Source organism: Glandiceps talaboti, chromosome 5 (assembly GCF_964340395.1).
Source record: "Glandiceps talaboti chromosome 5, keGlaTala1.1, whole genome shotgun sequence".
In the NCBI taxonomy this organism is placed as follows: Eukaryota; Metazoa; Hemichordata; class Enteropneusta; family Spengelidae; genus Glandiceps; species Glandiceps talaboti.
Window position 1 is genome coordinate 15,758,708 of NC_135553.1, and position 15,341 is coordinate 15,774,048.

Consider the following 15,341-nt stretch of genomic DNA (forward strand, 5'->3'; position numbering starts at 1 on the left):
CCGCCGGCGTAAACGATAAGTTCAACGATAAGTGCATAGTGCGATCACTGTAAACAACATGAGTTGTAGAGATTGCCTTGTGTTTTTTATTGCTGTATACGTTCATGCGTTCGAGAAATAAGCGAAGACGTCTTTTCATGCATGTTAACAATTTCACTCGTCGTCGCGTCGTGATGCCCAGTTTAACTTTCGACAAGCCACGCAACACGCTCGACGTTGACATGTCGACCAACGTGAATTCATGTGTTTTCTATTCTCGTACAAATTCTGAATTCAGTCACACCAGTTGTTACCTCTTTCGCTGTTGTGGACCATGGGTGTATTACTATTAGCGAGGGACATGCTGTATGCTCTATGACGATTGATAACCTTGATTCGAATGGTGACTTCGTAATGATAGTTTGACATGTCGACATGATAGCCTACAGTACAGCAGATAGCCTACACAGCGGAGAACCACCGCCGGTTTCAGTATGAGTAAACCCCGGGAGTAAACAGCAAATAACTTATTTCTTTTCTCCGGCTAGTAGGACAGGTAGGAGTGATGGAAATGGTGAACAACCCGCTAATAAAAAAATAATATCGCAACGAGATCGCAGGCAAATTCTGCCTTCCGAAATACTTCCCACGCTAGTCCTTTCGTTGTTACGGCGGCAAATTTGCACTTCCGTATGTGATCTGTGCACTGTGTGCATGTCTGTTACTGTACATGTAACACTAACAATATCAGTATGTATCAAATCTCGTATCGTCTTTACTTTAATTTATTTGAACCGAACAATCTTCAGAGGAATAAGTGTGGCGTAGACATTCACTTGTAAAAAAGTCAAAAATGATTCACGCAATACTCAACTTCCAAACACTGTTACGGCACTGGTGAAATGACCCAATATATGTTATCAATTTCACTATTGTACGTGATGTTGAGAACTAGCTGCATTTATTTGCAGATTAATTACGTGACGCCATCTGACTTGTACATGTAAAACGGGACGGGTTCCCCTAGTCACCCCATTACTTTTCCGAGTACATTCACATTCAGTCTCAGTAAAAAACGTCAAGATGGGAATATCGTAAAATTAAAACCCGAGGACAAGTACCTAAAACGTAGACATCAATAGCAACTTTTACACAAACCAAATACTAGTATTCACAGATACCTGTACCTCCAATGCTCACAGCGTTTGAACTTTTATGGCTGTGATGCTCGCATGTCGGCCAAAATGTACCGTTAAAACTTATAATCGAGAGTTAATACAAAGGAAATCCACAAAATCTGAAGAGAATATTTACGCAAATTACGGTGCTATCTCGGCAACAACTTCTTTGATAGCAGTTTCCGTAAATACGGTGGCGAAGACATCGTGTGCTAAACATAAGGTATCTTTTCAGATAACGAAAACTTATCTCACACGTGTTAAATTTTGGGCAATACGGTGGTTGAAATAGCAAATTAACGAGTCTTGTTCTCCTATTAATATTTCGCGTAAGTTTGGCTCTGCAATTCGACGGTTAGGAAAACCTAAAAGTAGCAACATTTTGAAACGGCGTTTTCAGTGTGACCTCGGCCATTTGCGTTACCGTTGGAGAAATTGTAGCGATTGCTTCCAGTCAAACATCGGAACGGAAAAAGGTACAAAAACAGAGGAAAGAACCCCAAAATCACAGTACACGCTAACAATATTTATGATTCATTGCCGACTTCAATGGTTTTTTTTTTATACATTGGTGGTTCTGAATAAAGATTAGCAAGCTTACCAAAGTGTGATAGTAAAGTTGAGTATATAAATACAAATATGTTTATGCCAACTTATAACCTGTACATGAAATGGTTTCTTCCGGACAAAGTTTTATGACTTCACCCATGGTGCTACACGCCACTGTTCTAATAAACAAGAAAGGCCTAAGTACACGGCCAGGGCGACATCAGTGTACAATATAAACATGTGGCTCGGTAATTGTCGATCGAACTCAGATATTGCGCACTAATTAGCTGGCAACATCGGTATTTTGCTGTCCGGGAAATTGGTGCGATGACTGTAATACACTGATTGAGGGCGCTTACACCGGCGTAAAGCGTTCACACCTACAACTTAGTACAAGCTAATCCTTTCCTCCGGAGGATCTGCGGAGCTGAATCAACCAAAACCTCCGCAGTAAAATAATCCACAGATTCTCCGGAGTCGACCATTCACACACGCAAATTACCTCCAGAGTTAATTTAAGTCACTGATTCTCCGGAGGATAGGTCCTAGTGTGAACGGAGTACAAAGGTAAACTGATCTTAATGCCATCGACTTGACTATTCTCCTGCTGTGATAAACAATGTAAACATCAGTAAGCTCATGACATAATGTGTCATGTCTGTAGACGTGCGATGACTCATCTAACTTCACCAAAGACGACGACTTACTTACCTGTAAACCGTTCAACTGCAATTTCTACTGAGATTTGATCAGTATAAATATTTTGCAAGTTATTGATAAGCTCTTTAACTTCTCCATGCTCTGCGAATTCTTCGAAATGACTCCCTTCTTCCAACACTTCGGGCATTTCAGCCCGTAAATTCGGGAAATATTTTGATTCCTCTGCTGTGTCGACCGCCATCTTCTTCAAAATATTACTCACGTTCAAATGGACCCCATGGCTTAGTGAAAATGCGTGCATTGTGCTGTGATTACGAATTTCATTTTGGTTTCTCACTGGAATAAATCTGCCCATTTAAGAAAAATAATACGATTTAAAGGGTGATTTCAAGTGTACAACATGCAAAAAATAGAATAAACCTTTCCCAATAATCCATACTTGATGTTTTATATTGGATATTTACAAGAAAGCTAGAGGGCATTTTGGTGAGTAAAAATGGCAGCCTCCATGATGGCTTGATATACCTGTCAAAACAAATACGCTTGTCAACGTGAATTTCGTCGTACTTTGACAAACAATGGAAGCAAGAAAGGTTACAAGGGTGTTCTTCCCCTACAGTTGCTTGCCTTCAGGTGACGGGGTTATGATCGGTTGGCGGGACCAAAAAAGGAAAGTGGTTTGTGTAGTTGGTATTATCACGCGACCGCTTGATAAACAGAATGTTAAATCGTATTTGAGAAAAATAACTCTCGCACGGAAGACTAACTTTGCAATAAGCGTTCTCGGTACTTGGGAGAAAGGATGTAACGTAGCAGCAAACCGTAAATATGATTTTATACGAGAAGAGGGAAGCTGGGTTGAGATGCAGACTTTCACCAACAATCAAGACCCTCCTTCGTGTACGCTGAAAGGTCAATGCCTGAATGAACCCTCGTTGTTAATATTGTACGACCAAACCAAACTTTTAAATTCAAGGCTAGAAAACACCAAAGAAAAAAATGGTCTGTTGAACGGGAAATCTAAGAGTGTTGACGGTACACTGTCTGATGTGGATTGTATATTTGATGTGGTGAACTCAATCAAAACAACTGTACTGTGTAATGACTATGCAGACAATCTCCACATTGTACATAGTCAGACATACCATGGCAACGGTTTGACTTTATGGACATTGCCAGTACTGATATTCTATTCAGTGTTGCTGATGATATTTTCTATGTTTCTGAGATTATCAGAATTTATTTTTCAAAACAGGTGTGTACAACAATACATATAACAGTTGCTAGTTAAACTTAAAAAGTACATCTGATCGTGGGTTATACTTCCGTGAGTTGATGCTTTCAACCATTATATATGATCTTTTTATTTTATTCTAGAACTGTTATATTCTAGTGTGTATGTTTTGCTAGTTAAACTTAAAAAGTACATTTGATCGTGGGTTATACTTCCGTGAGTTGATGCTTTCAACCATTATATATGATCTTTTTATTTTATTCTAGAACTGTTATATTCTAGTATGTTTTTCATTCCAGATATTACACATATATGTCTAAGCACAACACAATATATATTTCGTTGTTGTCTTATTTGAAAATCATGTTCTTTGAGAGAGATAGGTTTCATTTACATGTCATGGAACACACCATGACAGTGTAACTTTGTGGGTTTTGTTGAAATAATTTGATGTGTTTTTCCCATTTACTAAAATATAAGTTGCTGGGGAGAAATCTGTTGGTTTAATTCTTAGTACAAATTATTATTAGAGCCTAGTTTGTTTTATTAGTTTAAAGAATCATCATACATTTTGTAAGTGAGATGTGAAAAATGAAAAAAACTACTAAACTTACCAACATGATTATTTTTCTGTTGTATGTCTTTCAGAGTACTACAAAGTAAAGCAGTGCAGTCAATGATAAGACTACCAGCTACTGGATGTCAGCTGATAGAAAGATATTGTCATTTACGTTACATTGTCACAGTGGACAAACAACTCAGAGACGGACAGCAGTCTCAACACAAGACATATCCTAAACTCTTCATCAGGTAAACTTTCAAAGTGTTGTAATAGACAGTCTTCAATGATAGAGTCGAAATGAGGATCGAAAAGACAAGTGTTAGGAATTGTAGCTAAAGCAGCCATCTATTTTATGTTGAAAGTACATACCCATGCAATATGTGAAGTTTGAGCAACACATGGCAGCAGTTTGTGGTATGCAATACTGCTGTTCAGGCAATACTGGTGTCGGCTGTGGCATTATAGTCACATTAGAGCTCAAGATTAGGATTTGGATACCCTACTTGTAGACATGAAGAAATAACACACCTCCGGTGAACGAAAATTCGAAACATCAAAATGTCAGTTAGGATAGCAGAAATATAGTAGTGTTAGTCCTTCACGTCTACATATACATAAAATGTAGGCTAGCAGATGGGAGGTCATGAGTTCAAATCCCACTGGAGACAGGATTTTTCTGTGACCAACCCAAAGCCAGGGTGAGTGTTCTACAGACTTGACGGGTAGGCTGTATCACTCAGCTGTGTCTCACTTGCAAGACGAGTGTGGATTTGGGGGGACTCCTGGAGTAATGACTCGAACAGATTACTCACACAGAGCCCACAGGTGCTACATGTATATTTGCCGGGTCTGGGTGACTCCAGGATAGCCTGTAGACTGACTGGGAAAGCCTTGACAGTTCCACAGTAACGTGATATGGATAATGCAATATAGTCCCAAACCTGGATGGAGTTCTGTAGAAATGTGTGCTTGTGTTTTTGTGTGTACATTTGTATATGTCTGCATAAAAAGAAAATCACTGGGACTAGAGTGGGAGCCATTCCCAGCACAAAATATACAAAAAAAGTGGGTAATCGGTGGTGCATGCATAGACAGACAGACAGACAAACAGACAGATGGGGTCATAAATGAGGACTTGACTGTCTCTTAGTGATAAACCAGTCAAGTTCAAGTTTGTGTAAGAGTTTTTTGACATCCAATATAAATGCGTTCACAAAAATGGTGAGTATGCATCAAACTTTCATCACCAAGCTAGGTGTATTTCAAATAAAGACTTTATTACAACTTTGATAAATAATATGCACGTATGTGACGATTTCTTAGCAATGAACTTTATCACTCATGAACCATATTGTCATGTTTTACTTGCAGTAAAGGCAATTTGTTTTGTTCCATTATACTTGATGTCATCCTTGGTGTTATGGTGATGCTGTGGTTATTCCATAACGACTATCCAGAACGTCTAGCCTGCCAACTTCTACATAGTCTAGATGTAAGTACTTCTAGCCTGTCAACTTCAATCCATACTCAAGTTTCGCTTTTACTTGATTGGATCAAATGGTACATTGTGATTGTACCATTACTAATTAAACTTAAAAGATGATTTTATTGTAAACTATTGCAGGTTGTCGGAGCTGAACTACAGAAATTATTAGAGTGGTTGATGGGTGTGCCTGCTGGTCTCAAACTTAACAGTCAGCTGGATGAATTCCTTGGCAAGTTTTTCCTCTACCATGTGTATCTATGGATTGGTAAGTACAAGTACAGTACTTATTTGCTGTATATTCAAAAGTACAGGTCCTGTTAAACATTGTAAATTACCCTTTCAATTATACAGTGTATTATACAATGCACAAACCAATTTGAACAAAAAGTATGGAATTTATACCCTGGTAAATAACATCACAACAACATGCATTGATGTCACAACAATGCGTGTCTCCATAACTGGTTCTGTCGTTTGAAATAAGAGTCAAAACATTTAAAATTGTCATTACTTTCACTGATATTTCTTTGATATAATTGGCGCTGGTATAATTATGTTATTCTCCAATATTTTTCTTCATTCAGCCACAAAATACTTGTGACCTTGCGGTTTTGCCACTACTCGTCTAGCAACTCGTGGTGACAAAACCCCCCAGGTCACTTGTATTTTCCTTGGCTGAACAATAGTAGAATATTGGGGAATAATATCAGATTGTAGCGTAATGTTGAAATATCAGTGGGAGGTAGATCGCTTTGTACTAACTTAAACAGTACATCACATTTCATTACAGGTTATCTAAACATCTTGAGACCATTCATGGCAACTATACTATGGAGCATAGGGTTATCTGGATGTCTTGGACTGTCCATCTTCCTCTCACTTGTCGAGGACTTCCTATCAATGTTGACACTCCATATCTATTGCTTTTATGTCTATGCAGCTAGGTAAGTAGAAAACAGTTATTATGGTATGGTGTTTATTTCTGTGCAATTAGGTGAGTAGAAAACAGTTATTATGGTGTAGTGTTTATGTGTATTCAGCTAGGTAAGTAGAAAACCATTATTTTACGGTATAGTGTTCTTGTCTGTGCAGCTAGGTAAGTAGAAAAAACGTTATTACAGTGAAGTGTTTATGTCTGTGCAGCTACGTAAGTAGAAAACAGTTATAACCATGTAAGTTATTTGGTTCCTGTATATTTTCATCAATCATGATAAAGTTATTTTTTACATCGTATTTGTAGGTTATACAACTTACAGCTGTCAGGATTGTCTTCCTGTTGGAGATTATTCCGGGGAAAGAAATGGAATGTTTTGAGACAGCGTGTTGATTCCTGTCAATATGATGTGGATCAGTTGTTTTTAGGAACAATACTTTTCACTGTTCTTCTTTTCCTGTTACCAACTACAGCACTGTACTACATTGTGTTTACATCAGTAAGTACATTAATTTTATATACCAACTATAGCTGTGTACTACATTGTGTTTACATCTGTAAGTAAATTTACATACCAACTACAGCACTGTACGATGTTGTGTTTACATCTGTACGTACATTAATTTTATATACCAACTACAGCTGTGTACTATGTTGTGTTTACATCTGTACCTACATTTACATACCAACTACAGCACTGTACTATGTTGTGTTTACATCAGTTACATTTACCTTCCATTCAATATCCTTACATTTGTTCTTTTTCCATAGTTTCGTCTACTGGTTCTACTTCTAGACAGTCTATTAGCCAACACGGTGATAACACTCAACACATTCCCAGTCTTCTCTCTACTATTAAGACTATTCCATTCTGACATGTTAGCTGGGGGTGTCAGGTTTACAGTCATAGACAGAATTCAGGGACATCCACTGTGTCTAAGTATGCAGGTATGTATATTTTGTATTATGTAGATGGTATGTCTGGCATGTTATTGCTACAAGCTCTAGCAACCTTGGTAATGAGGGGTGGAGAGGGGGGGGGGGATGTTTGGTTACATCTGTGAGATGTGGGGGGGGGGGGGGTGCATGCCTGGTTTCACCTGGTAAGACTTTCATGAGAGGATGTCTCTAGTACCTGGCAATCCCATGTAGATTTTAGATTAACAACACGCTGTGCTGACAGGCTTGAGTGCCAAAAACAAATGCAGTATCACAGGATTTAACTTTATTTGTATAAACTACTTTGAAGCATGTTTTTTTCTGCCTAAACATTTAATGTGATGAACACATTCTACGTTGAACAGTTTGAACACTTTTCAAATTTTGGACAGTTTTCAGAAATGTTGATTTTCAAACCACATTGTATCAGTAATGTAGTAAATGTTTCTTGTCTGTCGTTATACAGGTGGAACCAGCACCATATTCTATTGTCCTGAAAGAAGGTCAAATGAAGAGACTTGATACATGGAGAGATCTACAGACTAACTCTGAAAGTATAGGTGGTGTCAGTAGGAGACTGCTTCTTGGCCATCTTGTTTATCCTTGGGGTGGAGACAAAAAGAAATGAAACAGGGGGTGTCAGTATACTTCTTAGCCACCTTGTTTTAATCCTTGGTATGTGGATGAAAAAAATGAAACCGAGGTGTTTGCAGGAGACTGCTATTTAGCCATCTTGTTTATCCTTGGGGTGGAGACAAAAAGAAATGATACATCCACAGGATTCAATGCCACCAGTGAAAAAAATGTGTCCAGCTGTCATTTTTATTATAAACTTGACAGCATTTTTTGGATAAGAGATCACCAATAGCTTGACTTTGGGAAAATTTAGTTAAAATATCTATTTCCAAAATGTCATATGCAAATTAGTTGATCTGAATATTTATGCAAATCAAGGTATTTATATACAAGTACATGTAGCTTGAACTGAGATTATTTTTATGTACCGGTACATGTATTTAGCAAGTGATAAAAACTGACAATTTTTAATAATTATGTAATTTGTAATTTAAATATGTTACTACTCAATGGCCATCAGAAGGATCAAATAAATACCAGTGATAAACAGCACAATAATAAAATAGCAAATAATTTGAATAATTTTGCAGTCAAATTGTGTTTTGCATAACTTAACATGATTTTACTATATATTTAATTTAATCCGTGAAGATGAAGCAAGAAGAGATCATACAAGGAGGAATAAATTTTGAGAGAAAGAAAACTGACTTTTCCTCAGTGATACAAATTTCCATATTTCTTTGAGCTAAAGGCCAATAATTACTTGATATTGGCATATATATATTTTTTATACTATTGCCGCTTGTTGTGGGGGGAAGGGGAGGGGGAATGGGGAAGTTTTGTAGTTATCCTGTGTTGTCTATTATTTCCTTAAAAAAAGCTTGCTCAATGCAAACAAATGTGATACACACTAATTGTGGCAATGGCTAGAACTTATATTTTTGGGGAGATCTGTGGCAGGTAATTGGCATATGCGATGTTCAATTAGTTGGTTTTGTGTTAGATATCCCTGTGCAAACATAAAATAGACCATATATCCACACTCTCACCATTGATGGCGCTCTTTACAACTATACATATAATGTATTTTATGGGAGGCATAGTATTCCGATCAAATCTGGTTGTTCTGTATTATCTTTTATCTTAATAAAAGTCAAGGGCTCATCATAAAGCTTGTGAGGAAATCTATCAACTGTAGCTGTATGTTTGACATTCATTTCTATAATAGTGCATGCACATGCAGTGAATAGCTTAAATCTTAAATCTTGAATGGACATTTATTAAGTGTGCCTAATAGATGTCTCTCACGTGTCCACAATTTAATAACCATATCTACAAAATACATACAATCCACACAAAATTGTTTGTAAATCCTTGTTATGAATGAGATTGTTCAATTCTCAAAGAGTTTGATGACAATGGATAAACACTGAATTCCACATTGATAAGAATAACTTCACATTAGTGCTTTGATTGGATTTGATTGGATGTTTGCATCTTTACACTTTACAAGTATCACTGTTACTCTTCTGAAACAGAAAGAGGGGCAGATCTTGTGAAATAGAATACATGGAATGATGGACTCAATCTTTGATGCGGCTTTAGAAGAGGACTGAACCAGTAGTCTTGGAAATTTGATTAGAACCAATGTCACCTTGACGATGTAAATTACAAAAAAAAGTACCATGGCAACTTGAGTAGGTCAGTTCTCACACATACACACACTGAATTGCTGTCATCATAGGCAGGTAATTACAAAAAAGACATTTATTGAAAGGTGTACTTTATTCAATGGCTTAGTTTCAGTGAAAAATTACATCAGTATGCACCACTGGAAACTTTCAGTATTAAACAGAATACAAAATAATCCAATACTTTCATCACCATTGTTTTATACTATTGATTATTTATACAAACAATACAAAGATTATATCTATTATATCACATAACATTGTTTTCATACACCCTTCAGTGATTGGTTTAGACAGTGTCACATGGTATGGACTAGTGACCCACAGTGACCTCACTTTGCATTTCGAGGGCACTATTTTTTCTACTTCCATAGGGCACTATTACAGGAGTTTGACTTCCTATGCTTTTGGAAAGAATACATGCCTGAGAATGCAATGTGTTATACATCACTTATGGCCTGGCCTTGTTGGAGCACTATAGTAGATGTCATATTACCCCTTGTGTTGTTATGTAGAAACTATTTTCCTCAGCTTTCAGCCTCAGGTAATAGTTGCTGCACAACAGCCCTCGTGTAATAGTTGCCTACTAGTGTCCTCATAGTCAGGCAATAAATGTGTGATAGTAAATATGAAGACACATGGAATATCAGAATATGAATGTTTTCATTTTAAGGGGAAAAGAAGTAGAGGATATATCAGAATGAGGTGGTTTGATTACATCAAGGAAGTAACCAACGTGAGACTGAAAGATCTTAGCACTGGTTGCCTGAAGCAGTGATGAAATGTGTGTGAAAGAACTCTGAATGTTCTTAAAAGAGTAAGACAGTTATAGTGGTTAGGCATGTTTTGACTAGTGGTAGTCCCTTATAAAATACAGTCTAGTATTGTGGGAACAACACAGAGAATGAGCAGTGGTAACTTCATGTCTGTGGTCATTATGTTACAATACTCCATTATTCTGGCCCTCATTTTCTGCCATCAAATGGCTTGTGAACAGCACTCCTAGTGGCCAAACCATGAAATCTTTTGTCTTTTCTATAACTGGAATATGTCATATTGGTAGCCATAAAACAAATCGCATGATATTAATGCAGTACTAAATTATGGTGGCATGTCATCTCAAATGGACTAAATGTACTTGACCAAAACTTACTATGTAAGAACTATAAATAAACCTTGTTATATCTGTACTAAAATCTATGAACACAAAACTATAATTGGATAAAACTTATTACAAAATCAAAAATCTTACAAGTTAGAATAGTCTATGAAAAGTGCTCCGTTACAAATGTGTTACCATAGATACAGGTATATTTTTGTCATTGTTCATTATGTTACATGTACTTGAGTACAATGTGGATAGCACGTACTGCTTTGTAATGTCATATATACTCTAGATCATACTTTGAATTTTCAAAATACAAAATGCAATGATCATAAATTTTTGGTATATTTATGACATGTCTCCTGTAAGTTTGAATTGGAACAAATTATATTTGTCACAGCACAGTCTTGGACTGTTACTGCTTGACGGTAAACAGGAGTCTGGTGCCTCATTTTAATTTTTACGGTTGGTAAAAAGTACTCAACTTTTGAGTTCTTACAACAAGTAACACTGAAGTACATGTAAAGCACTTTCTCTATGTGCTACACTCATTTATAACATTCATATCAAGTGTGAAAGTATACTGTTTCAATTAGTTTATTTACAAGCCTAGCATGTGTCCTTTCTAATATGGTCAATTAGAAAATGAAACAGTATACTTTTACACTTCATATGGATGCTATAAACGATTGTGGTACACACACAAAACGCTTTACTTTGGTATTGTGGGTTGTATATATGTTATGTACCAGTAATTACTTGTATTACTTGTATTGGAGTACACACACATACTATATCGGCATTTGCACTGCACTGATTGCAATCTGACAGCAATGCTGAAAACATTGTTGCATACCTGTATGTAAGGAGCACATGATCATTCAATGTTGTACATGAAAACATGAGAACGCATGATAGCATTTTTGGTTTTTGGACAAACATAACAGAACCTCATGACACATTAATGCCAGTGTGGATATACATGTACTCATGGGTATTTTCATTTGTTCTTGTAGTGTTTTCTGCTACACTTTCACTCACTACTCTCATGAAACTACTATCTCAGAGAGTAATGCAAGTACTCATGCAAATACTCAGAATATGCCACACTTGCACTCCCATGTCATGCAGTGCTGTCATATTATGTATATAACAGGAAAATGGCACAATAAACTATAACATGGGGACACACAGAGATGATTTGTTTTATTGAAAAAAAATTTGCCCTCAGTTACTATGATTTGAAAGTATGTATTTAGAAACTATACAGCTTTCTTATCTAAAACAGCCTTGTTGCTTCTTTACAATGTCACTGACATGTTATCTACATAAAAACACCCTGATTATTTCAATACAATGCCCTTAACATCTATATACATCTTAGTAAACAACATCTAAGCTGGCTTATGATTGGTCAAATCTTATCATGCTACTCGGAGAAGCCAATAAGAGTCCTCCTTTGTACTAAATGGTATGCAACTATTAAAGTTGGCTTATGATTGGTCAAAGATAATTTGTCTACTCAGAGAGGCTAATAAGAGTTATCCTTACAAACTGGTAGGACTAGATCTCTGTATTTCTACATCCATGCCTCCCAGCCAGTGTAAACCGTTTTTCTGTATGTCTACACCCATGCCTCCCACCCAAGGTAAACTCTTCCGAGTAGATTAGGATCCTTAGCTTGGTCTACAAGACACATGATTTGTTTCTCTACTGATAATCCATGGCCTGGTTCTCTGGCACGTGGAGATCTTGGATCACCCATGGTTACCTCTACAAACTGACGGAAACATTCATGTCTGCTTTGTCCAAGTTTTAGCTCCTCCCTGAAAGTGGACAAGATGATAGATATTATCAGTAACCACATAATAAAAATAATATATATTAAGTACACATTATTGCTGTAATCCACAATCCTGCAGCTCTTGAGTATTATATAATTATATGCCTTAGATCAATTTAATACTTAAGATTATCTTTTGGGTTACTTTATAATTAAAAAAGAATTTCTGAACAGTTTGAAACCATTTTCCAGTTGACAAAATAGATTCTATGATGAAATCCCTGGAAACATTTTCTCATGACTTACACTAGTATTTATAAAGATACAAACAACATTTTCAAGAGATTTTCTCTATTCAAGCCTTTAGTTTTACCTGGTAATGTGGTATGGCATTTTCATTTCTATTTTCCAAAGTTAGACTTTTTGTTTTACTTGAATTATGTGGCATGGCTTTCTGTTTTCTTTACAAAATGTAGGACTTTTTATTTTAATACCTTGTGATGTGGCATGATTTTCATTTCTAGTTTCATAAGTTACTCAGTTGATATGGCAGGGCTTTCTTTTCTCTTTTCAAAATGTAGGACTCTTTTTTATTTTACCTGGTGATGTGGCATGGATTGGCACCCTTTAGTTTCTTCTTGGCCAGTCCAATCCTATGTTTGGCATAAACAACTGACAACTCGTCAGCATCCTCCTTGTACTTACTGGCATCTGATTTGGCTCTCTTCTGCAAAGAAGCCATGGAACAACAAGCAAATAGTATTATAAGATGGAGATATTGGACTTCTGCCCAAATAGTTTGTGTTGAGGAGCCAGAATGACTATAGGTGTGTGCGGGGGGTGGTGTGATGAGAAACGGGACAGATAAAACATAACAAACATGGAAGTTGTAAGACTGACATCCTTTATGTATAACCTGGAGATGAGTAGACTTACTGGGGTAATTGATTTTGAGATGGATATTACATTCTGGTGCCACCTGGTGCTTTCATTTCTTCCACAGCTAATATTACAAATAAATTCTCTAATAATTTTCCTTACTCATTAAAACATGGGAGTTTATAAGTAACTGTCAAGTCATGGACCTAGCAAACAAAATTCTACATGGTTGAAATCGTAGTGGGTACTGTACAATAAGTTGAAATGTGAGATGTGGCTGACTAAGTCATTTTAACAGTGTATGATTTATGTGAAATGTGGCTGACCAAGTCATTTTAACAGTGTATGGTGTACGTGAGATGTGGCTGACTAAGTCATTTTAACAGTGCATGATTTAGATGAGATGTGGCTGACTAAGTCATCTTAACAGTGCATTATTTACATGCAATGTAGCTAGCTAAGTCATCTTTAAATGACATTTATAACCAAGTCACTTACCTCCCAATCTAGATGTGGTTCTTTTACAAACACATCCATTGTATTAAGTAACAAATCTGGATTATTTCGTAGTGATCTCAGACAATGAGCCATGTTACTTAGTATCAGTCCCTCTTCTTTCATTGGCATCATCAAATTAAGAATTTGTCTGGTCAGTCTTATAGGCATTAACTCTGGTACTGGTAATATCTGTAAAAAGGTAATAAAAGACACTGATAGCATTAAATTGGTTACGAAGGCATGCTATGTCAGACGACATAGTGCATCACTTTATTGTATATCATGCTACTAAATAAAGTATGGATTGTAAATTGTACATACACATGCACATGTATGTGTATCATTTGAGTGTGTGTATACAATGTGTTTGTGCGTGTATGTATGTGCACATGTATGTGTATAGTGTGTACATTTGTATAGTGTGTTTGTACGTGTACGTGTACGTGTGTGTGTATGTGTATTTGCATGTGCGTGTGTATGTGTATGCACATGTTCATGTGTATGTATGTGTGTGTGTGTGTGTGTGTGTGTGAGTCACACATACATGCGTGTACATACATGAAAAATGAGAATTTTGGCTAGATTGGGTTATTTAACTTTTATTTTCTCAGTGAGTGCACATTTTGCATAGTACAGTCCAGGAAATGTTCTATATTTTTCAAATCTTATTAGGTGTGTTTTGACAGTAATAATAGACTTTTAGTGATAGCTTTCATATATACTGTTAACTTCTCACCTCTGTAGCTGATCCAAATGCATGTCCAAAGTCAATGCCAACCATACCACCATTGTCTAGACACACCATAAAGTTTGACAGATGTCTGTCTCCTATACCCAGGATGTATTGACAAATACTGATTATAGCATGACTTGTAGCAAAGTGGGAACGTAACATCAAAAATGCCTCTGGTGAAGAACTCAACTTCAAGAAAGCTCGTCTGTAATGAGAATTAAGACAAATCATTAGAGGGTTGCTAGTATGTCAGGAACCATTCACAGGAAAGTCATGCATATACAGTATCACCTGTGTTTTGTTTTGCCGCATAGATGAATCAGAAACAGGTAGGTACATGTAAATTAACAAACACATTGCCCATTGATGTCAATTATGTGCAGCAATATGTTAAGATATCTTGAAAATGACAAATATTTTCTTCTAGACCAAAATGGCCAAGAAAATAGAATGATTAAAAATTCAATGATACCTTTCTGAACATTACTTCCAGTTTTGTATACCCAGGAAATCTAATCAGACTAATGATTTAATATACTTCTATATTCATATGTC

The 15,341-nt window shown here is 36.5% G+C and overlaps 3 protein-coding genes across 3 annotated transcripts in view; 1 reads left to right on the plus strand and 2 right to left on the minus strand.

Moving 5' to 3' along the window:
* LOC144435967 (tubulin-specific chaperone D-like) overlaps positions 1-2,630 on the minus strand; it is a 73,827-nt gene extending 71,197 nt beyond the window's left edge. The window contains exon 1 of the mRNA XM_078124611.1: positions 2,418-2,630. Coding sequence (XP_077980737.1) covers positions 2,418-2,607 — 190 coding nt within the window. The 5' untranslated portion in view covers positions 2,608-2,630. The remainder of the gene's footprint in view (positions 1-2,417) is intronic.
* A 314-nt stretch (positions 2,631-2,944) lies between these two features.
* On the plus strand, positions 2,945-8,272 carry LOC144435404 (phosphatidylinositol N-acetylglucosaminyltransferase subunit Q-like). The gene is made up of 8 exons (XM_078124000.1): positions 2,945-3,623; positions 4,251-4,410; positions 5,534-5,654; positions 5,787-5,913; positions 6,439-6,592; positions 6,889-7,081; positions 7,354-7,530; positions 7,988-8,272. The coding sequence occupies exons 1-8, from the start codon at positions 2,945-2,947 to the stop codon at positions 8,147-8,149; spliced, it is 1,773 nt and encodes a 590-aa protein (XP_077980126.1). The 3' UTR covers positions 8,150-8,272.
* Positions 8,273-11,573: 3,301 nt separating this feature from the next.
* The window catches only part of LOC144435101 (DNA-dependent protein kinase catalytic subunit-like), a 68,814-nt gene continuing 65,046 nt past the window's right edge, over positions 11,574-15,341 (minus strand). Inside the window, exons 87-90 of the mRNA XM_078123660.1 lie at positions 14,790-14,991; positions 14,054-14,242; positions 13,276-13,403; positions 11,574-12,719 (exon numbers count right to left, since the gene is read on the minus strand). Of these exons, the coding sequence (XP_077979786.1) occupies positions 12,518-12,719; positions 13,276-13,403; positions 14,054-14,242; positions 14,790-14,991 (721 nt within the window). The 3' untranslated portion in view covers positions 11,574-12,517. The remainder of the gene's footprint in view (positions 12,720-13,275; positions 13,404-14,053; positions 14,243-14,789; positions 14,992-15,341) is intronic.